This window comes from Haliotis cracherodii, unplaced genomic scaffold (genome assembly GCF_022045235.1).
Source record: "Haliotis cracherodii isolate W230 unplaced genomic scaffold, xgHalCrac1.p SCAF_3, whole genome shotgun sequence".
NCBI classification, from domain to species: Eukaryota; Metazoa; Mollusca; class Gastropoda; order Lepetellida; family Haliotidae; genus Haliotis; species Haliotis cracherodii.
In genome coordinates, this window is record NW_027266286.1 from 49,833,419 (window position 1) to 49,857,827 (window position 24,409).

The 24,409-nt window shown below is 37.4% G+C and overlaps 1 protein-coding gene across 1 annotated transcript in view; it reads right to left on the bottom strand.

Annotated features, from left to right (window-relative positions):
• Positions 1 to 24,409, bottom strand: part of LOC139473602 (E3 ubiquitin-protein ligase rnf213-alpha-like) — a 351,622-nt gene that overhangs the window by 116,188 nt on the left and 211,025 nt on the right. Inside the window, exons 39-48 of the mRNA XM_071256275.1 lie at positions 23,729 to 23,862; positions 18,284 to 18,376; positions 16,965 to 17,231; positions 14,507 to 14,664; positions 4,199 to 4,427; positions 3,668 to 3,838; positions 3,224 to 3,286; positions 2,130 to 2,228; positions 1,473 to 1,582; positions 1,072 to 1,209 (exon numbers count right to left, since the gene is read on the bottom strand). Of these exons, the coding sequence (XP_071112376.1) occupies positions 1,072 to 1,209; positions 1,473 to 1,582; positions 2,130 to 2,228; positions 3,224 to 3,286; positions 3,668 to 3,838; positions 4,199 to 4,427; positions 14,507 to 14,664; positions 16,965 to 17,231; positions 18,284 to 18,376; positions 23,729 to 23,862 (1,462 nt within the window). The remainder of the gene's footprint in view (positions 1 to 1,071; positions 1,210 to 1,472; positions 1,583 to 2,129; positions 2,229 to 3,223; positions 3,287 to 3,667; positions 3,839 to 4,198; positions 4,428 to 14,506; positions 14,665 to 16,964; positions 17,232 to 18,283; positions 18,377 to 23,728; positions 23,863 to 24,409) is intronic.

Consider the following 24,409-nt stretch of genomic DNA (forward strand, 5'->3'; position numbering starts at 1 on the left):
ATAGAGTGTTTATCAACATAGGCTAGAGATATATTACTGACAAAAAATAAGGGAACTGATGAAATAATAGTGAAGGTCCAATGACCATAAATGTCTGTAATATTAATTTTGGGAGTGTAGATCAATATCTGGTGTGCCCACCCTGTTTTCTAAATAATCTCGTCATTGACAATATGTTTTTCACTCAATATTTCGATATGATGCCACTAACCACATATTATCTTGTACGAGATACATTCATGTATGTATTATTAAAGGTAAGAGGCTAAAATGTGATGGACTGGCATTTATCTCTTATGACATCGCTTACAGTCTGATTTCATCATATTTGAGAAGTGAAAACACATGCCCAGTGCAGAACAATATTAACAAGAAAGCCCTATGCCACTTAGATAAGATATAAGCACTTTTTGTTTAATGACATCACTTCTGGTTGTGGAAAAAAACCATGCCATATGCACTGCAACTTTAAAACAGAAAGATATCTTAGTAGATACATAATAAGAATGACAAAGGCACTATAATCTTGCTTAATGACATCACTTCCCATTTAGGAACACATATGCAGGACGACATAAAAACAGAAAGTCCCAAGCCTCTAGGTACCTTCCTAAAAATGATATGCACTTCTGGTTTCATTACTTAACTTCTGGTTTGGGAAACACATAGAAACAAAATAGAAAGTCCCATGCCTCATGTACTTTAACAACAAACCTTGCATGTGCTTCCGGTCAAAGACTTCATTTCCGGTTTAGGAAAACACATGTCTTATGAAGTACAGCTTTTACTCAGAAAGTTCCATGCCTTTAGCTACCCTTATAAGAAAGTCTTAGATACACTGCCTGTTTAATTAAATTCAATTTCAGCCAATCAGATCTTTGATTATTTCTAGTGGAAACATGTCATAAAAACACATCATTATACAAATAACCAGAACTACCTTACGCATGACCATCCCAGTGACCTTGACCTACAATCAAAGGTGTTCAAAATCCTATCACTTCAATGCCCTGACCTAGTAAAATGTAATTATACCTCTGACTCATTGAGATACAAATTGATAATACAAACCTGTAGAAATCTCGTAGGCCAAAAAATTCTCTTGATTGCTGTTGTGATTCTCTGAAGATCGCCTCATAGGCTTCAGCTAAGTCAGGCAGCAATGTCTCGATTTTATTGAGAACTTCTTTCTTGCTTGAGCAAATGCCTCTAAAAATATTTACATAAAGATTGTTAGTTTTAAAGAAATTCAAAAAGTGTAGTGTCAAAATGGTATACAATATAAGGTAGCATTCAGTATTTGTCAAACACAGAACAACTGTCACAAACTGAAAGCAAACTAGCATTGTGCTATCTGAGGATCCTATTTGTTGTACAATAAAGAGAATATTTGATTATAATAAAGTACTGTTTTTCAACACACACACGCTATGTAAATAACAATAGTCTAACACCTGCTTGTCAATACTTACTCTGCACTTTCTACAAGTTCATTCTTATCAGGAACTTCTCTCTGCACCAGTATACCTCTGTTCATCTTAGCGGGGTCCAGGGCCCAGTTGGAGATACCAATGAAGGCAACCTGTCAGTATAAAAACATAAAATAGTTAGCTACTGCTTACACTTCTTGGCTTGCATCATTTACTGTGATCATTAAAACTATATATTCCCTTGATACTTTGGAATCTTCTTAATGCAAAACAAAAGTAAAGGGGTTTGTTCGTAACAATTTCTCAAAGTAAATAAAAATGTAATCATCTATGTGTAAATAGTTTCATGTCACAGCAATTGATAACAGTTAAAGAAATATTTAAATGTATTTTCTTTCATATAACCACATAGTATATGTGTCATTAATTACTCTGATCTTCTTACTGGTGACTATGAAACATTACATCATAATGACTTTGTTAAACCATGTACATGAGATACTAAATGGGTGCTTGAAGGTAGCCTAGCTAGTTTCCATATGTCAAATGTGTGCTGATGAGGACAAGTATTAAAGTGGGAAATTCCTAACAATTTTAAATAAAACAAAACAAAGCAAAGCTAGACTATTCCCAGGAATAAAATCTTATGCAAGTTATTTGTCATTTGTGTATGGTGTGATGCCTGTACTGGAAACCTGCCTTATTGTTTTGCTTTTTGTCTGTTTGATGTTCATCATTGATGTCATATCCTTGATCTTCATCTCCTTCAAATTCATCCTCTTCTGGTGACTGACCACTCTGAAAACAACACTCTGAGGTCAAAAGTCGTATGAAAAAAAACCCTTTAACTTTTGGAATTTAACACCTAATTCGTAATTGTGAAAATTAAGGTTGTCATGTGCATAGAAATTTTTTTCAGACAGAAAAACACAGAAAAATACCACTACAGAAATAATATCAAAACAATACAACAAAAGTTGTGGAGCAACTTCAACACCAAGCAAGGTGTATTACACAGGGATAGAAATACATATTTTTTTAAGTGTGCCACAAGGCAATCATAAAGATGCTTCAGTCTGTCCTTTGGAATGTAAGTGTGCCAACTAGAAGAATACTTTTGATAAATCTGCTAAATTGGTGAATTTCATTCACTAAGGCTAGAGATAATAAGCAGTCATTAGCAAAATTGCATCCTTCCTCTTCACTGAGATGATAACAGCCAACATTACTTACATGTGTCATGTTTACTTCTGCAAAAGTACATTTATTATTGGCTTCATGTATCAATGATTGTCACAAGGTAGTATCATTTAAAAAACATAATTTATAAGAGTGCCCTTCAAACACTGAAAACATACTTAATTGTGCCATTGTGACTTTAACCGTGCCATTGTCAGTACATTTGTTTGTTTGTTGTTTAAAGCCGCACACAGCAATATTCCAGCTCTATGACGGCGGTCTGTAAGTAATCGAGTCTGGACCAGACAATCCAGTGATTGATGTCATGAGCATCAATCCATGAAACTGTAAAACCATGACATGCATCAACCAAGTCAGCAAGCCCATTGTCAGTAAAATAAAGGAATTTCGAACTCTGGTTACATATATAGCAGTTTTAGTCACTGTCCGTTAACCTTTAAACTAAATACCAGTCCAGTCTCAAAGGAAACACTTAATATGTAACAGTGGGATGATACACATTAAGATAAGCCAAAAAGGGAACTCATCCGCAATTATCATACAAGAATCTCAGATTATCAAAAGACGTCATCTATCATTTCTGATACGTCAACCTGCACATCTTGTCCTGGTTCTTCAAAGCCCTGATAGCCATCTTCCAACAGTGAGTGGAGAGTCTGAAATATTTACAGATGTAATCAGTGAACAATGAAACAATATACATTTATTATTGAGACACCAAAGATTAATTAAACAAATGTACAGGTTAAATGCGCTTAAATGCTGTATTAATTCATAAGTGGTCATATTCAGTTGGTAAGAAAAGTGTTAACATAAACTAACCAGGTTGATAATATGACATATTCCTCAACATGTCCTACCATTTAAAGATATAATTATCAATGCTCAGTAGATTGAACAATTGTTTATGAATATTTCATACTTTTTTAATCATGTTACCAATGGGAATACAAGATATTTAGTTGCAGATAATACATAGATCTCAACAACATACATACAATATTTTATCAAGATTTATAAGTTCTATCTTTCATTACCTTGAGCGGCATCCTTGGAGAGTCTTCTGCCAGACCAACTTCATCCAGAACTACAATGGAGACAAACCTGTCCAGGTCCTTGTCCTGTTGGTAGCGAGCACACTGACGGAAGGTACCGACAATACCTTCAGCAGTGGCCAGAGGACTGCACTGGAAGGACACCATCTGGGCCTGCATGAAAATAAAGAAATAATGTAATGTTGAATAAAACAGACAAAGAATATAACTTTGTGTACGACAAGAAAGGTGGTTTTATCATGCAAAATACTGAATGCCTAAAACACTTTCCACCAGAAACATCTATCAAGAACCTTTTTGACACTACCAACTTAGATGACAGATACTTTATTGACAAAGTTGTATGCACAAGTGACCTTCACCTTTAATCTCAGACAGCATCTCTATGATAATTGCAAGCATGTGTGGTGTTACAAATGTAAATTCATCGTGGCATACTTATCAAAGAATAGCAAATAAACAAACCACCTTGCACAAAAGATATATGAATTAAAATAGTCTACTATAACAAACCTGCTTGAGCTGTTTGAACAATTCCTTTTTGGCTGAGGTGCCCTGCATAGCATCTGCAACAATGGTTTTGGCCAGGGACTTGGAGCTGCCTGGTTTTCCCACCAGGAAAAGGGGGATCCTCAGTTCAATACAGACAACCATCATGAACAGGTTCTCCTTCAGGGCCTGGTTTTTCGCTATGTTCTTTTCTGGGTCAATCTCGACTTCATCCACAAACACCTTCTGGCAGCTGATTGATATGCATATTTGTCATTTTCTGATTAGAACTACCAGTTGACCATATAACAATTATTGAAATAAAAAAAGGTTTAAAATCCATTTGAAAGCAAACACGGGTATAGCCAACGAAGTCATCTACAGTGAGCAAGCTCAGCCTATGTTACCGCTTATAGATGAAAACCAAGCCTCGCTTTCACACAGGTTATAAATAGATTCAATGCTAAAATCCCCATAGTGACGTCACAACCCCTGTCACAGGACGTGAAAAATCCTGGGCTCTACACCTACCTCATATAAACCTTTTATTACAAATCCTATATGAACATGTAATATTTTCATATATTTCCCATTTCCACATATATCAATTTATCAAAATAATACCAAAATATAACCCATCCATGCACTGTAGAAGTTGTGAGAACATGTTTATTGAAGTCACGTGACCTCAAAATATTCTCTCACAGGGTAGAAGTCATTCACAAACATATGGGTTCCATCTATCTTAAGAGCAGGAGGGGCCAATTCCTGTGTTTCCTGCAATCACTGATCACTAAGCTTCCTATATCCAACTTAAAATAGGAGGAGCTAGAACTGTAAACATGTTTGTAATTGGATAAAAGACAGTCCCCAGTTTCCCCCTCAAAGTGACCAAGAAGTCCCACACAGAGCCAGTTTCTTACTAACTATTTATCATGATGCGACTTCCAACTGACACCGGTGAAGATTTGTCAAGAAAGGTATGAACATATTGGAATTCTGATGCCTCTAAAACTAATGAATTTTCAAGTGGAAAATATCAAGAGTACATTTTTACCAATAAGGCTTGTGTATGCATTAATATTATGTAGAACTTGTAAACGCTCGTAGAATTTTGCATCTTGTGAATGTGATTGCATTTATGCCATCCAAAAAGTCAGAAAGGAAATAGAAAGAAAAGCTGGAATGATGGCATTCCTCCTGAGAAAAAATATAAGACATTGTATCATTATGGTAGCCCATGTAGTCCCTGTCAGGTATGCATACAGTTGGGAACATTTTATCAAAGATAGTCCTCATCATGAAATGAATAAACCTTATCACCCAGGTGAAAAGCATGAATATTCAGTGAATATATTTCGTAACACGGAAAACTTTTAAAAGTACAAAAACACAGTTGTTTTAGTAGAAACTAGAGAGTGAATATGTCATCTGCTAGCAAATTGTATTTACTGTTTGTAGGTCGCATTTGAGAACGAAGCTTGGTTTTTATGGGAAAAGATATCAATTACAAAATGGAGGCTGAGGCTAAGCTCGCACACTGCTACATGTATATCCCCCACCCATTTTAACACATAATGGTCCCATATCAGGTAACTGACCCAACATTTCTCTTAGCCCATGTTGATAGCTGCAATCGAAATTCTAAAATAAACCTTTCTAAAACTCGTTAATATCAAATGGCACCAGTTCAGTATGTGCTTTATAATAGACATGCAATGTTTGGCAAGGAAATATTTCTGGAAATAATGCTTAGTAATATAAATTTCTAAAATTCATAAATAGCAAAAGGCAACAATTCAGCATGTGTCTGATAGATGTGGAAAATTTCATGCGGAATCAAACCCTACCCTTATTGTTTTCCAAGTCCAACTTGTTGCAATGGAAACATAAAAAATAAAAATTTCTAAAAGTGCTAAATATCAAAAGGCACCAGTTCAGTATGTGCCTGGTAGACAAGCAAAGTTTTGTAAGAAAGTATTTAACGGTTTTTGAGTTACGTTCCGGAAATGAACAGCACCCTTATAGAACCAAGTCCAACTTGTTACCATGGAAACATAAAAAAATAAAAAATGTCTAAAATTCCTAAATAGCAAAATGCACAAGTTCAGCATGAGTCTGATAGATAGGCAAAGTTACGTAGAGAAATATTTAACGGTTCTGAGTTATGCTCCAGAAACAATTTTGGGACCAATGCACACATGCACAAACGGACGGATGTACAGAACGCATTTCAATATCCTCCACCAACTTCGTTGGGGCGGGGCATAATAAGGTGGTTGTGAAAGTAATAAGGCACTGATCAATGATTAATAATATTTTTAGGAAGTGCCATTAAGAAAACATTCATTTCGAAGTCGAATAAAATTCAAAATATATCCTGCAAACTAATACATTTCACAGTTTTGAATTTTGTAATTCTCGCCAAATCACAATTATTTACTGTGTGTTTAGAAATCTAAATATCGGATATTTATTTGAATATTAAATGTAGAATAATAGCATATTAGTGATCTGAAATGTTGCTGATAAGCCTAGAATTGTTTAGAATGTTTTGGAAAATATGCATACATGAACAGCGAAGGGAATGTATTGGATTGTGTTTACAAAATGCCAGTTATGAGACACCTATTCGATCAGGTATATTTCAAACTCAGCTGCTATACATGAATCCCCATATTCCTCATATATTTTAGAAACAAATGACAAATGGTCTTTGTCACCAATGAAAATTATCTAGATGAAATATTATACGAAATAAATTAGGTATGGAAACACAAACTGTACTCGGAACACTGTACTTGCTGAAATGTAAACAAAGCAAAATTCAGATTTTATAATGAGTAGCATTTTCAGGGGTATTTTCGTCTAATTGTTGCATACATTGACTCGATCACACGTTTGAGAATATTCATGGGAAGGGTATCGTTGCACTAATTATAGAATTACACAAATATACATTACAATGATGTGGTAAATTCAACAGAAGCCGTAAAAGTTTCTGTCCTCTGTGACGCCATGACTGACACTAAATCACGCACAAGGACGACGGTAGTTATCTGCATTTCTGACTAATTCTCTTTGTTACATTGGAAAAGATGGTAAACAAATAACAGTACGCAGATTGTAAGAATGTTTCTGATTATGTACGTGACACATATATGTATATATGATCCCCCAATCAACGAAAATCCTCCTCTAGAAATCCTGCATACTGTTGTCAGTAAACACATCATTTTGTAAAAGTCAGTCACCGGTAGTGATGTCATACGGGAGTTAACATTGTTTGACATATTTGGTAATTTCTTTGAGGTGTCAACTTATAACTCAGCATCCAGGGTGTTCTTTGTTTTTGTCCAATTTGCATTATCATCATCACCTTGAAAATCCACAGATATAGCGGTAACCTTTTGTTGAAGGGTCACATTATTTATGAGTAGTCAGCAGTACATAGGATGACGTCACTTACAGCAGTGGTGTTATGTATAATGTGCTACTGCAATCATGAGAATAGACAAAATGCATTGATTCTATGCTAAAAGGGTACAATTTTAAGGTGTGTAAGAAACAAAAAATTGTAATAACCCTCCAAAGGTATATATCTAATTTCATCGCAAAATGTTACATGTTTGTACTGCTTGGACCAAGTCATTTCTTGGAAACTATACATGAAATTCCCATACTAGGGGTGACAGCATGTAGTATGGCTGGGACAGGTAACTCGGGTACCTGGGTCGGGTGGGTACTGAGTAGGACCCGGGTACCCACAGGATTCCCCAGACTCGTCCTTAGTCACATGATATATTGTCTAATGGCTAAAATTATCTGGAACTCTATGGTTACACTACAAGTCATTAAGGTTCGCTTTTCTTTCTGACTATGCACCCATTCCTTCTGATTTTTCATATGATTGAATAAAGATATAACTTAATTCAACTTCAGTGCATGCATGACAAGATTGTTTAATACAGGTATCTAAATATGTTTTGCCAGAGCTATGCAACAAAAGTTCCCAATCGGACATTTTGAGACATCTCCCATTAACATGATAATTTATTGGTGACCAACCTCATGTCCAATGGAATTACCCTGAAGTATGGCTGAATATTGTCAATTTTAGGTGCAAATGACACAAGAGAGATTGCCCATTTTTGTGGCTGATGATTGTGTGGCCCTGACTCAGTGGTTTGTGTATGTTTTACTTAACCACACGTGTTTTGAAACAGATTTAACCATGTTTGATTAGCTGTTGTTCTTATATCGAACATATACATTATTCTAATGGGTTACCAGCAGCCATTGTTATATATTGATATTGTCCATGAATTAATGTTTTCATATGCAATGTTTTAATGGGAAACAGCATTTTGATTTTTTGGTGTCAAATGGAATGATATACTTGACTGTAACTAATTAGAATCAGGCAATTTTCATCATCATGGTAGAATTGACATTTGATGTAGTCAAAAGGAGAAACATGCATGCCAAACTTCAGTTCCCTCAACCTATATGTCAAAATTTTATATAATTAAAACATATTTGAACCCAATTACTAACTACACATGTACCACATTTCATTTGGCACAAACATGGGAGAGTAATGGCCATAAATAGCATTTTCTATATGACTGCCACGGAATCCATATAAAAATCAAGCAACCTAAACAAACAGACAAAAAGAAATGGAGGAAGCTGAATAATAGTTATCATTGTTAACAATTCTATGAATACTACCTCTATAACATCTTTGCCATAAATCCTGTATTTTGGCTTCAGTCACTAAAGTTTTCAGATTTTCAACAGACATCCTCTTTACTGTCAATCACACAATTAGTTGTTTTTCATATACAGTCAAGTCTCGTTAATCCGACACTCGTTAATCCGACAATCGGCTTTATCCGACACTAATGATGGGAACCGATTAAATCAGTGCTATTTAGACCCGTTAATCCGACAGTCTCGCACTCCGACTCCGACACACCTAATTTGCAACGAAATACCGAAATCACTCATTAATCAGTCTCGTTAATCCGACACAGAGATCAGCGTACTCCGTGGTCATCTGCCCGCGAGTACACAGCCAGTGTTTTGATGCGAGGCGAGTCGGCTGGTAGCTGCATATTACCAAGCTGCAGCGATAAACTTGCTTAACAATAAACAATTAATACTTTAAATAAAGAAAACAGGATAATTCACATGCTTAGATTACCTCAATCTTATTAAAATCAGATAAAAGTTCTCGCTATCGACGAGGACATCCCATTTCAAGTCACGTCAGAACAACCTTTCGCGAACTATGACCTACCAATGAAATGACCAACAGAAAGTCGACGTTAGCCACTTAGAAAGCAGCTTTCTTAAGCTTTGGGTACCAGTTTCAAAGTTGCGACTTCCATTTTAAAGTATTTTGAATCTGTCAAACAGTCCGTAACAGTTGTTTTGTGTTAAACTTTAGAGGTTAAATGATTAGAAAACATATTCCGCCAACAATTCAACATAACAATATGAATATATATCTTATATTATTTATAACGTGTTTGAATCCTTATCTATCGTGTAGTTGTCCAATTTTCGATCACGAGCGTTGATACTACTAAATTTCGTTTATCCGACATACTCGTTAATCCGACACAATCATATGCAACCATCGATGTCGGATTAACGGGACTTGACTGTAGCACAACAGCAACCCAAGCTATGATGTGCGTTACGACGGGAATCTCACTTTTTTCCCCACATCTAACCACTAGAGGTAGATGAATTGGGGAGGTAGGTGGGAGTATTTTGGATGTAATAGAGGTACGGGTAGTATTCTTAGAATTATTAACAATGATAACTATTGTTTGATAATTCTTGCGAATTCTCTACCTCTACCTATTACATCTTAGCCAGAATATACAAGAGGGACCCAGTGGGATCTGCCTCTAGTAACTCCCTGTGTAATTGACAGTAATCCTCTTCTGGAAACCATTATCACTGATTCTAATCCTGACTGCTATTTCCGGTGCTGACGTCACTTCCGGTTTTGATATCATTTCGGTTATGACATAACTTCCGGTGAGAACGTCATGTCAGATCACGTGAGGCAGTTTGTATTCAAGGTGCTTCTAATCCATCCTACACCTAATAGTTAGGATAATCAAAGGTGTACTCATCCTCTGCTGGTGTCATATCCTGCCACCCCCTTTGGCTACAATATCTGGAAGCGATCTAGAGTGATTAAAGTCCAATGTGGATTATGGGTGAGACTAGAATAGTCCATAGCATGGAGTTCTGAAACTCTTGCTGCTGTTGCCATGGTTCGGAGGAAGGATGCTTTTCTGGATATGGGAGTTAGGTGGCCTTAGCCATGGGCTCGTAAGATTCCGTTAAAAGTGCAAATAACACAACAGATAGAAGTTTACAGTCAGTCTTGACACATGACATGTCATTCTTCCTGTGCAGTAAACTTTTATCCTGTATGCTGAGTCGACTAGGTTCAAGCTCCATGCACAGGCAATCCTCTGTGAACCCTGTGGTTGACAGACCAGTGGTGTTTCAGAGTTCTGAGTAGGAACTGTGATGTTGGCGGTATTGGGGCAAGTTGATCCCCATGAAAAAATTGACGACTGGTCCGGTGTTGTGAACAATGACCCAGTTGAGGGTCTTTAGGTCAATTCTCATTCTCATATCTGTCATATTCTTCTTTGGAACTAAGAATATCGGAGAATAAAACCTTTCATCTTATTGGTCTCCGCTAGTCTCCAAATGGCATGCCTATTTTGAAGCTTCCTGACGGCCAGATCTAGCTTGGCTCCAACTAGATTAAATCTGTGTCCAACAGCTTGGGTTTTCAACATCTAGGATCCAGCAGTCGTGTGTAATCTGCTGCCAATTTTCAACATTATTATTGATCCATAGACATTACAGGTCAAAAAGGTATATAACGTTGGAATGGGTAGCAAGGAAGTCAGAATCTGCATTCATCTCTCCCCCCGATCTGCCCTGGCGATAGGATCCTTGTTTCTTGTAGTCGGACTGACGAAAAGATTCCTGAGAAGACCGATGCTTGTCGTACCCCCAACACGGTTGAAACGAATCCTACCCAGAGGGGACATTTTCTTCTTAGGAGACAAGTCCTTCTGATCCCAGGGACGTTTCTGTGGATGGGAAGATCCATGTGCCTTGGCAGCTAGGCTGATAGTTGATGTTTGGAATCGTTCCGTTGCATCTTGTCTGACTTTATCTTTGACATGTCCCAATTTGCCGTTGAATGTTTTGGGAGCAGAAATTTGTTGTGACATTATCAACCTCTTGGTTTGGCTGGAAACAGCTCTTAAATGAATCTCTGCTAGTATTAGTTGGCAGCTGGTAAGTACGGTAATCCTCGTCTCGGTCGGCTGGTGATCCCATGTGGTCCATGCTAATGGCTTGGGTATGATGATCAAACAGTAGGCCGATCGGCTGGACGGTTGGGAGGTTTACCTTGGAGTCTGTGTGGTGACCTTATGGTGTCTTAACGTTCGTCTGGGTTACCTTGGAGACCGTGCGGTGACCGTACAATGTATTAATTGTCGTCTGGACCGTCGACTGGGTTGCAGTACTTGCTTGCAGTAAAAATAGGTGTTGACTTTAGCACACACAGAAAAGAAGTGGGATTCCCGCGTTTATGCACGTCATAGCTTGGGTTGCTTTTGTGCTATATGGGGAACAACTAATTGTGTGATTGACAGAGAAGAGGATGTCTGCTGAAAATCTGAAAACTTTAGTTCGTGTGTTTGAAGCTAAAATACAGGATTTATGGCAAAGATGTAATAGAGGTAGAGAATTCGCAGGAATAAAACAAATTGCTTCCTCTTATTTTTTTAAACTTGCTATCTTCATGTCACCACCGAATTTGAGTTCTGTCCAATAAATGGTTGAAACATCGAACAAAGTTAAATTTTTAAAATTGTTAATGATATTGGTGGATCTTAAACAGATTAAAGGCAACATTCGTAACACTCTTCTCCTCTAGTGACCATCTTATATATAGAGACACAGAAAGGCAATTTTAGATCTGAAAAGAACATACTAGTAATGTACCACTAAATACATCTTTGATTATCCTTAACTTGTTTCATCTGTATAAAATATAGTAAAGACCATGAGATGTTTCAGCTTTTAATTTTGTTGAAGTGCAAAGGTCAAATCAAGGTCAAAATTTAAAATATTGCCAAAAATAAAACAACTATCTGTTGAGCCCATACAAAAATGTATTTTCTTGAATTTAGTGCACACATCCCTCTTGGGGATTCACCCCTCTGCACAGAAACTTGAGAAATTTGAGATAAAACATCACTAGCCATGATGATATATCATTTAAATTGTATTTTCTAATTTCTTCCCACATATCACTGATTTAGTTAAAAAAAACAATAATACAACTTCAAAGAATTTTGATGCGATGATAAGAAGAATTGTATCTGAAACTATAATTTTATCAGGATTAATATATAGAGGTTATCACGCGAGTGTGTTTGGGGATGGTAAATATCCTGTATTAGGAATAAACATTGTATTTAGCAAAGCAACATATACGCATAACAACAATTGTTGTTTCGCGGCAATCCATCGGTCTGTCCGCTAGAGTAACTGCCCTTTGTCAAAGAGAAGTTACTCTAACCCTTGTCTATGTGACGACACGGCCACGGTCAGACGTTGTTTACAGTCTGTCTGTCCTGTCATAACGTTAAGTGTAGTCAGATATACACACAGCGACAAAACGAAACAAGGTAACAATTCAAACATATTTCAGCCAAATCCAAACATTTTAATTTGTTGAGAAGGTTTCAAGCCGCAGAGGTCTACAAGCACAGATATGGCTACTGATCCCGCTTGGCTAGGCCTCCTGCCCTCGCAAAATTGTTTCGAAATTTATATCTCCAAAGTTGCCAAAACTTATAAAATGCCTTAGCTACGTCACAGTTAGACACTGATTTTCAGTCTATCAGACTGTTCTTTTGATAATGATAGCAATTATCCCTGTAGTTTATCCAGATTCCCCATGGTTAATTCTGGCTCGATCGCCGAATGACGAGGACGGAGGACGACGCCATGTTTGTTTATAAACAGTGAAAGTAGTCCCTACTTGACCTTTGATATTTGCATCTCTATCCACATATGACCCAAACGGATATCGTTTTTGTCCGTTGGCTTTATCCTGCCGAGAAACCTACCCATTATATGATAAATTCCAATAGTGTATCATTTTGGTTGCAGCTCTTACTATAAATATATTAAAAATAATAATAACCATAGCCTTAGCCCTTTAGTACAGCTGGTTGCTATTGCTGGATATTTTTTATGTATTCTGCAGTCTTGTTATTTCGATCATGAAAACTCTATCTCGACATTTAATACTACCTTTAACTGGTCAAAGTATGGTATTTTTTATATATGTCTCCATTCTCTGTTAACTGCTTCTGTTCATTTCAAGGCATCAATAGCATTAATCACTGTGGTTGGTTTAAATAATGGTTGGTGTAATCTGCCGATCACCTCAAACATGACGTTGCCAAAACTAATGTTAACAATTCTGGACTTCATACTTCAACCTTATTTGATGTGTCAACATCAATCTATCATCATTCAACCTGGTATAAACATCAATGATCCACATGTATATAACTTTCCAACTTCAAATTTCTGTACTCTAATTGCCTGATAACGGTTTTAGTATCTGCATTGAAACATTGCATTCATTTTAATAAAGAAATTGCACATGCATATAACTATCTCCCTTGTTAATCATACCAACTTCTACATGCCACTTAAAATTTTTGAACGATATTGAAATACATTTTTAATACAAAGACTAAAATAGATTACAAACATAATTCCATTTTTACAATGAACATGTTTTCTTCTTACCAGATAATGTAATAACAGGATCAAATTGCATACTTTACGGAAATGTCTCTGCATTGGGGAAAAAATATCAAAACTTATTGTGGCATGTATTACGCACCCGCAACCTCTACACAGCTGTTGTGTTTTTATAAAAACAAATGTATGCACTATAGTCAAGAAAATACTACCTATTTACCAAATTTCATTACATTCTGCAAAGTAATAATTGCTAATAAGGCTCATAATGGCTATTGGTAGCAGCTTCACTGGCCCAGTGCTTTCTGAGGAGAAGATGTTTATCACAGCTTCACTGGCCCAGTGCTTTCTGAGGAGAAGATGTTTATCACAGACAATGCAGGACGCACGATGCATGATGGACAAACAGGCCACAACACAAGATCACTTGACTTTCAGTCAGCCAGATGAGCTAAAATAATTTGAGATAATACATGACTTAGATACCTGTCAATGATGTTGAGAAACTGTTCAGAGCCCCCTTGGAGCAAGCATGGTCCCCCAAAAGACCTCACAATATAAGCATCATATTCAGCTCGACTCCTCAACGATGCTCGGTAACACACACTAAGTGCCAATATAAGTGATTTTGTGAGATCATCCGGCTGGAAAGAAATGATAAGGAATAATAGATCACAAACATTATATAACAATATCAACCAAATATATTTCCATACATAAAATGTGTACTTTGCGAGTGTGTTAACTATGGTATGCTTGGAATAAAAGAGTTTTCAATTATTGCTGACAATATTTTTCACTTATAGTTAAAACATGACTCCAAGGTTTAGGTTGATAAAGTAAAATCTAATGCTGAAGGTTTTAAATTTTCAAACAAAACTGAGGAGAAGTGTTTTAAACTGTCTAAATGCAAGAAATACCTGAAAGAACAAGGTGAGATGATGTGAAATGAGGCTTAACATTTATAGTGCAAGCCCACTGAGATATCATGCCACAGGTTAGCATGAATACCCCACTCAGACACAGCATACTGATACCTCATAGTGTAACAATACAATAGTCGTAATAAAAAATGAATCCAATGACAGTGGGCAAGACCAACTAACATCATGACATGCAAGAAAACAGTGGTGTAAACATGTTCAATTCACATCATGGTCATGGAATTTTCATGTGAAAGAAATTGTGACTTTTCACCAGTCTAAAATCAACATTAGATGCATGATAAAAGGCTGTTTATATACTCACATGCAAAAGAAACGCAAGTGGTTTTAAGCAAATAGGTAACAAACACGGAACCATAAATTGATATGGTGTGTAGTGAAGGCATGTAGTGAAGCCTGATGGTGTTATCAATATTTTTGGTTGCATTTTGGAAGCCCCGAATAAAAACGCAACATAAAAAACAAATCGCCAAAACGCACCATTTCAATGAACATGTGGGTATCATGCACCCATTTCTCGCGAAATCGAAAATGCACGAAGTGTCACGAACTGTAGTGGGTATAAAACTGTGGCCAATTCTTGGACCTACCACTCCTTGGTCAACAATGCCACGCCTAACTCAAATTAAGAGAAACCAGGTTATCGGACGTTTGGAAGCTGGAGAGTCTATCCAAGATGTTGCCCGTCATTTCATCGTTAACATAACCACAATTTACCGTCTCCTGCATCAATACAATGCTACACAGACCACAGATGACCTTCCGCAGAGTGGTTGTCCTAGGGTCACCACACCTCGACAAGATCGGCAGATTACCCGTCAACACCAGCGACATCTGTTCCTAACTGGAAGTGAAAGTGTTCGACAGACCATAGGAACACATAATCGACATATTAGCCGGGACCCTGTGATCTGACGTCTCTGTTCCAACAACCTCAGGTGTCTTCTACCAGCACGTCGTCCTGTTCTCCAACCACGGCATCAACAAGCACGACTTCAGTGGGCACAGGGTCATCACAATTGTGACAATTGTGTCATCGTCAGTGGAGGCGTGTCATCTTCCCTGATGAAGGTCGCTTTTGTGTCTCCCATGCAGACGGAAGCATCAGAATTTGGCGGCGGCGAGGTGATCGTTTCGCTGACAGAAACGTTGTGGAAAGGGATCCATTGGGTGGACCTAGCATCATGATATTGGCAGGGATTGGACTTTATGCGAGACTTGGACCCATGTGCTTTCTGAATGTTGGTCAAGGTTGGGGACACGGCGTCACTGCTCAGCAGTATATCGACCAAGTGATCAGACTCCACGATCAGACTCTACATTGTTTGTACAACATCAACAACACATTTTCCAGCAGGACAACGCTCACCCCATGTTGCCAGAGCTACCATGGCCTTTCTGCAACAACATAACATCCGTGTTCTACCGTGGCCAGCCTTCAGCCCTGATCTGAACCCCATCGAACACTTGTGGGATGAGGTTCAGAGGCGTCTGCACAATGTGCGCCCAGTCCCTACAACTGCCGATGAACTACGCACAGCTGCTCTGGATGTGTGCAGGAGGATCCCTAGGGCCTTCACAAATCGTCTGATCCACTCAATGTACAGGAGATGTGTGGCAGTGATCAATGCTAATGGCAGTCACACCAGGTATTGACTGACATTTTGGGTATTGACCCGAAACTGTGTAAGCCCTTAACATTTGAAAAAAACTATTATGTCATCTGCCTTTTAATCCATTAAACTGTCTTCAGTCAGATTTTTGTCATTCTTGCCCTATTAGTATTTCTTGTCTTTACTGTTAAAAATAAATAACATGTATACTGCATACTCGACTTGCGTTTCTTTTGCGTGTGAGTATACAATTCAACTGTAAAACTTCTCAGCAGATCTCACTTGAAAGTAGCACCTCTCACGTGGATACTATGAGAAAGCAAGATACCTACAATACTATGATCAAAAGTGGGAGTAGGTTTATGAATTCAACAACTGTTTCATTACCACTTTCTGAGATATCTGTCCAACAGTGAAACACATCTCATCATCCATACTCCATAAGTCATCAGCTTCCACTTCATGGGTGTCTTCCCCCTCCTCTTCTTCATCTTCATCATCATCATCATCATCATCATCAGAGATCTGCTCTGGACACAGCTGTTCATCAATCATCTTAAACAGTGTTCCATTCTCCTGGGACTGCTGGTAAAACCAGGCCATGACACTCAGGGTACGATCAACATCACGAAGACTCACAAAGCTGCACTCATCCTTCAGTGAAAATGATATGACAATTTCATTTCAGCATAAGAGAAAGTCATACATGATAGTTAGAATAGCGTGAATTACATGCAAAAGTGGACCAGTAACTTTCCTACATTGTTTTTAGATCTTTGACTTGAAGTGTAGATTTTTAACAACTTTTTTAAACACATATTCATTTTACAAGCAAGATTTTATATGATTACACATTGTAGACTTGTGTAGTCAAAAGCCTTCATAGGTATGCCAACCCCATTGCTACCTTCTTGGATATTTTATAAAAAAATAGTGACAATATCTTATTATATACTGTACACACATGCAAAAGTGATAGAATAACTGAATTATTTAAGATACCATTGCTGGGATCATGCAGTCACAATTTCACCACTATAGATATAAGTACTGGTTTCAGAAATGATGTCTAAGAAGCAGTTTAACTAGATGTAATACTGGTTTTATCAACATAGGGATAAAAATTAAAATTATGCAAACATAGTGCCATAGCACTGTAGTTCTAGATATGAGGTGACAGTTTAAGATGTAAACAGCCACTTAACAAAAGTTGCTGTCAACATTGCTATTCAAACATTAGGAAAAGTATTAACAAAATTAAACAAGTAATTGAGTTTCCACTAAGTGTCTAAATCTGCAAAAATACTAAAAATACTTTTGCAGAAAATTGCACTACACGATACACACTAAAATTAAATTGACACAATTTTTCATCTCTAAGCCTTGTATATATACCATCTAAAGAGATTTTTTTCTAATCATTGTAGCTTTTCCAATTGTTTATTAAAAAGCACACTACTCAGACCTAATGATCTAACAATCAGATCCCAACCTATGACTATTTCACAATAAGTGACCCTATCAGGCAATAATATGCACACAAAAATCCCCAGGGCATACATGAGATGTATCAACAATGAGGTATGACATGTCTAATGAGATCATGGTTGATCAAAGTGTGATGGTTCTTGATATCAGACAATCATATCATGTAGCCCCTTCGTGAAGACACTTTTAGACAATAAAAAGTTGGGGAAGAACTTAACCTGTTGTTTTCTCATAAATTCCTGAGAGGCTATAAGGATCCGGCTGATAACCTCAACAAGTCCAGGGTAATTAGGAATCTCGCCATTTCGTACCTGCCAAAAAGAATGTTCGATAAACTACATGTCAAGGGCACAAAATTAAAGTCATGCTTAAAACTGGTTCAGAATTTTGTGTGCAGTCATACACAAAAACTGCATCAGCTTCATCATCACTTTTCAGGTTTAGAGATGGAGAAGCAATCTCCTAAAAAATTCTAAAATCTTAAAATAGCTAAATGCATTGTTAGTCCAAAAACACTACTTCCCAAACTTAAGCTTATAATGAAGACAACTTTCCAAGATCCACATATCACCCTGTCTGAGGATTGTACAAGTATATATGCAACAGATACAACCATGTTGCACAGAAGACTCAAAGAGTACCTTGACCTTTGACAGAAAATTGAAAAACATTTTTATGTGTTAGAAGCTCACATACCCCTGTTATCCCCGCTGGTCAACAACAAATAGTAAATAGTTTGTTAATTAATGAAATATTACATATTTCTAACTGATTTTAACTTCAACGTTTTAAAAAATAAGATTTAGTTCCAGTGACAATTGACCCCCCCCCCCCCCTTTCCAAAAAAATCTCCTATGTTACCAGTGTTCACTACGAGGAAGTAGATCACCATGAACACCTTTGAATAAAAATTTGATTGAGGAGTTACATAAGAAGAATTATCAAAAGGACCAAAAATTGTTGATATAAAAACACATAAAAAACGGAACAATATCATATAAGAAAATCAATAAATTAATCATTTCCATCTAGCCTTAACAGATATGGTAAAGAATTCATAAATTCAAACTATCACAAAGCACAGATACTTATGATGATCTACATGAGTGGAAACAATTTTTGAAAATATATTAGCTACACAAAACCAGTCATCAAAATTTCTAAATTCCATCATGTTTCCATGAAAACAGCAAAAGACAAAACTTTAAGAATCTTATAAAAGATAAAAAAACAATCATAGCGGTTAATGTAGCAAGTTTGCTGAAGCTAGGATACATAATATTGTAAACATGGATCGTACAAAAACTCTACCCAAAATTTATGTTTCACCATGATTCCATGAGAAACGGCAAAAAAAAATAATTCAGAATCTTCAAACTAGCAAAAGGCACAAGTACTCATTGTATTTAATGTGTGTAGAAAGTTTGGTGAAGATAGGGGGCATAGTTAAAAAGATATAGGCCGTACAACACACCCACCCTAAAAGTTTAAGTTTCTTAATGTTTCCATGGAAACGGCAAAAATTAAAAAGTTCAGAATCTTCAAACTAGCAAAAGGCACAAGTACTCATTGTGGTAAATGTGTGTAGCAAGTTTGGTGAAGCTAGGGTGCATGGTTAAAAAGTTATGGGCCGTACAAAAGCTCGGACAGAAGGACAGACGGACGGATGAACGGAACGCTATATACCCCCGATTTACTTCGTAAACGGGGGTATAATAATACATGCAGTAACTGTCATTTTCATAATATGACATTTCCAATATGGCCATCATGGCCATGTTTAAAGTAAGGTCAGAAAGTGAACAGGTTCTCGAGACACCTCAGCTAGGATCATTTATCCAAAGTTTCAGCTCCATATGCCTTGTAGTTTAAGAGGTGATGACAAAAATGTAAATGTTATTCTTGTTGAACAATCTGTTGCAAAAGCAGTGTGAACGGAGGGGCGATTTGAATATAAGTTACAGGCATGACCTGAATTCCTCCCTGGAATTTTCTCTCTTGCTGCCTGTAAAGTATTGCTGGTTGTGTGACAAGAAAATTTCTGTCATCTTAACTACAGGTGCTCTTTGAATGTTGAGTCTTCTCGAAAAGTTTAACAAAATATTTTTTTGCATTTATAGCATAAGTTTCATGAAAATGTATATGTGTATGGGACTCTATAAATTATACACAAAGAAAAAAGTTAAGCACACCCTAATTAATCATTATTGTTTTGTCCCAATATTTGTAACAGTCATGAAAGATATAATTAAGGGAAGAATTGTGTTTTCTCGTGATGATATAATCAATCATGTATGATGAAAGCTCACGTGCCATGCATGGTATGCCCGTGCAGCATGCTACCCTCGAGTATCTCTAAAAGCAGTATATCCAAACGTTAAAATGCTTTCTTAAGCTCGGTTTTAAACAATTATTCCATGACATTGTGTGACCATGGCACGAAGGTGTTTATCAAACGCCACAAGATGGCAAATAATCGCATGCATAACGCAGGAATGTCTTGTAAAGCCATTTGTCGGAATTTGGGGTATCGTCACACTGTTGTAAGTCGTTTAGTCAAGAAACATGCTCAGACCGATGATGTACAGGACCGTCCCAGATTCGGAAGACCTCCTGTGAAGACACAGGGAAGACAGGGACCTTCTTCATCTCATAAGCAGAGAACCCTTTTTAACAAGTATTCGTCTGAAACAGCTATGGTTGCCCAATTGTCGGTTAAGCACCAGGACCATCAGGAACTGTCTGAAAGCAGCAGGACTAAGGGCTAGACGAGTCATAAAGTGTCCCTTGTTAAGAGATCACCACAAAGCTGTTCGTTTAGCATGGTGTATTGTGCGACAGAACTGAAATCTGAGAACTTGGAGACGGATCCATTGGTCCGATGAAAGTCGCTTTCTGCTCCAAGTGACTGTTGGAAGAACCAGAGTTTGGGGGCATCGGAACACAGCCTACACCCGAAGGAACATTAAACCGACTGTAGCATACGGCGTGGGCTCGGTAATGGTTTGGGGGTGTATCTCTCATGATTGCAGGTTGGATTTGGTCACCATAAGGGGCAACTTACATGTGTAACAGGGGCTCAGTACATCCAGGACGTTTTGAGGCCAGTCGTCGTTCCTCATTTTGACAACCACATTCTTGCTACTCGACCTCAGTACATGGATGACAATGCCAGGTCTTATCGTTCGCATGCATGAGGGCCAATGCAATGACAACTCTATCCTGGCCAGCATTGAGCCCAGGTTTGAACCCCCTTGAACATGTTTGGGATATTCTGGGGCAGCGCATACAGGCACGAGATCCTCCTGTACAAGATTTACACCAATTGGAAGCAGCATTGCATCAGGAGTGGTTGTTGTTGACCCATCAACAGATCCAACATCTTACTGGAGGCATGAGACGTAGGGTGTAATGTGTCATCCGGGCATGTGGCATTTATACCCCCTACTGATCTGTTTCACGTGTCATGTCAAGCAGAGACTTTAAGGAACATTTTCACACGTAACATCAAACGTAACCCGTTTACTTAATCCTGCAGCTCCATACTTTTTTTAGGTATTGTCTGAGGTCAAAAACAGTACCTGTGTTACCATGATGTTTTTGTCAGTAAATTTCTATCACAACTCACCAATATCTTCTTTATTTGATTTCAAATGTTTGGTCTATCCGATGACATTGGCATCACCCAGCTCCTGTGGTCAGTCATCCCATGCCATGATTTTTGCCATTTGTCACAGTTCAGAAATAGGGGGGTGCTTAACTATTTTCTTTGTGTATATATTAATGGAACTTTTCAAATCTGCTATCAAAGCTAATGCAAATATATCTTCACTGGGTTTTTTCAAATTCTTTCACAAAGTAAAATTTTAAGTTTGGATGTTTACATAAAACGAACATTCATAGAACATAACAGAGTATTTCAGTCAGCTGGAGTTAATTTCCATTAACTGTACATGCAAAAAGCAAATCAAATCAAATCACTGCCTTTTCAATACTGCCCCAAATGTTGAAACAAGCCAATACATGTACTGCTTCTTGAGTAAGAATTTACTATGCACTTCTGAACACATGATGTAGACATTGGCGACACCAAGACCACTGCTATTGTTCTCACAGTCCAATTAGGATGCACTATTTGTTGAACATCAATATGGCAACTGCTATGCTACAAAAAATAACTATTCAGTAAAATAACTAGAGTAAACTAGAAAGGTGTTTGCATTACATGTAAAAACAGAAACAGCCCCATTGCCACCATTTCCTGAATACCAAAAGACTTTCCCATCAGAAACATGTATCATGACCATTCATATGACTTCACCACATCAGGTGATACCATACATACCCAATGCAATACGACCTTGAAACAGAAAGTCCTATGTCTCTAGCTACTTACAGAACAATGTTATCAGCACTTTCGGTTCCATAACATCACTTCTGGCTTGAGAAAACACATAGCCAATGCGGCACAACTTTGTTCATCACCTCTGGCTTTAGAAAACACATAGCCAATGCAGCACAACTTTGTTACAGAAAGGTCCCAAGCTTTTAGTTACTTTAATAACAAAGTTATTAGTTGTGTTATAGATATGAAATCTCCATAATATACTAACAATACTTCCTCAGTGTATCTATTTACAAGTCATTTCACATGCAAATGACCTTCAGAGTGACCTTGACATTTGACACTTTCATGACAGGTGTTGAGTTGGTTACTTTGAATTCATCTGAACTGATTGCAAAAGCCTTTTATTTTTCTTTAATTGTCAGAAAATTCATGAAATTTGAAACGTTACCAACAAACAGACAATCCCCCAACTGCCAATATGAAATGGTTGATTACAAGTAACCAATCAAAATGATAAATATTAAATGTTACATAATTAAACCAAGGTCACTCAAGAGTTGATGCAATCAAGATCCTGCCTTAGAGATAATGTATACTAAGTTTCATCTAATTCCAATCAATCATACTCATGTTAATTTGTACACAAGTTTTTGGGATGCCAACTAACACTGAGTGACCTTGTCCTTCAAGATCATCAAATTACATGCAAGAACATTACTTTTTGCAAATGTAGGTGGTGTTACTTATATGAAGTCTCCAAGTCAAACTGCCCATACTTTCTGAATGGGGCGGTCGGGTAGCCTAGTGGTTAAAGTGTTCGCTCATCACGCCAAAGACCCGGGTTCCATTCCCGACATGGGTACAATGTGTGAAGCCCATTTCTGGTGTCCCCCGCCGTGATATTGCTGGAATATTGCTAAAAGCAGCGTAAAACCATACTCACTCACTCACTCACTCACTTTCAGAATGAGTCAATCACCTTCAAATTGACCTTGACATTTGACAAAGCCATGACATATGACAGGTATTAAGTTTAATTATTGATAAGTGACAGGAAAATGTTATTGAGAAGTAACTGGAATATGGTCATATTTTCCATGCTTTAGAGATCATGAATACTAAGTATCATCAAATTTCATTCATAAATACTCAAGTTAACGTGTACACAAGCCTTTTTGTGGCATAGTTCACACTGGGTGACCATGACCTCCAAGGCCATCGAATCCTATGTCAGACTAATTCCCCAGGGGTATGGAAGAAGCATATCAAGTATTTGAGCTTACAGGGACCTGCATGATAGTGTTAAACAACTCACATATCTGTTGACCATCTGTCTGATGTAGAGTTCTTCCACTTGTATGTTGAGTTGGCCAAAGTCCCAAACAAGAGGCAGCATGCTCTGTGGCAGAGGCTGCACCCGGTACACAAGTCTCCTCATAGGGACATGGCCTGTTGGAACAGAATTGTCTTAAAATGCTTCAAACAAATGCAATTTCAATATTTGCTTGATTAAGTATCACTTAGACAAGATTGCAAAGTTTCATTCATGTTACTTCAGTAGTTTCTGAGAATGCAGACACTATACATGATGTAAAACAAGGAAACACAAAAATATTTTACTCATAAATACCAACACATCAAAAGGTACCACTTCAATTCATGTTTTTTATACATATTTTCATATATACAAAGATTCATGATATTATGCTCCAGAACATACAGTTTCGGAGTTATGCTCCAGAACAAAACATGACAGATGGATGGAAGGATGGACGGACAGCACCCATTCCATTTTGGGTCATTTTGGCTGTCATCACACTTTAATAAATTCTTCTTCACTGTCAACTAACCTTAATAAGCAGTTTCAGTAATAGCATAAAGTTATCATCCAAAACTGGCTCCCACAGGAGATATCGCTTGGGTGAGATCAAGCGATATCTATACTGTAGATATCGCTGCAATGAAATTGCATCACAATGCTTTGCAGACCATTGTG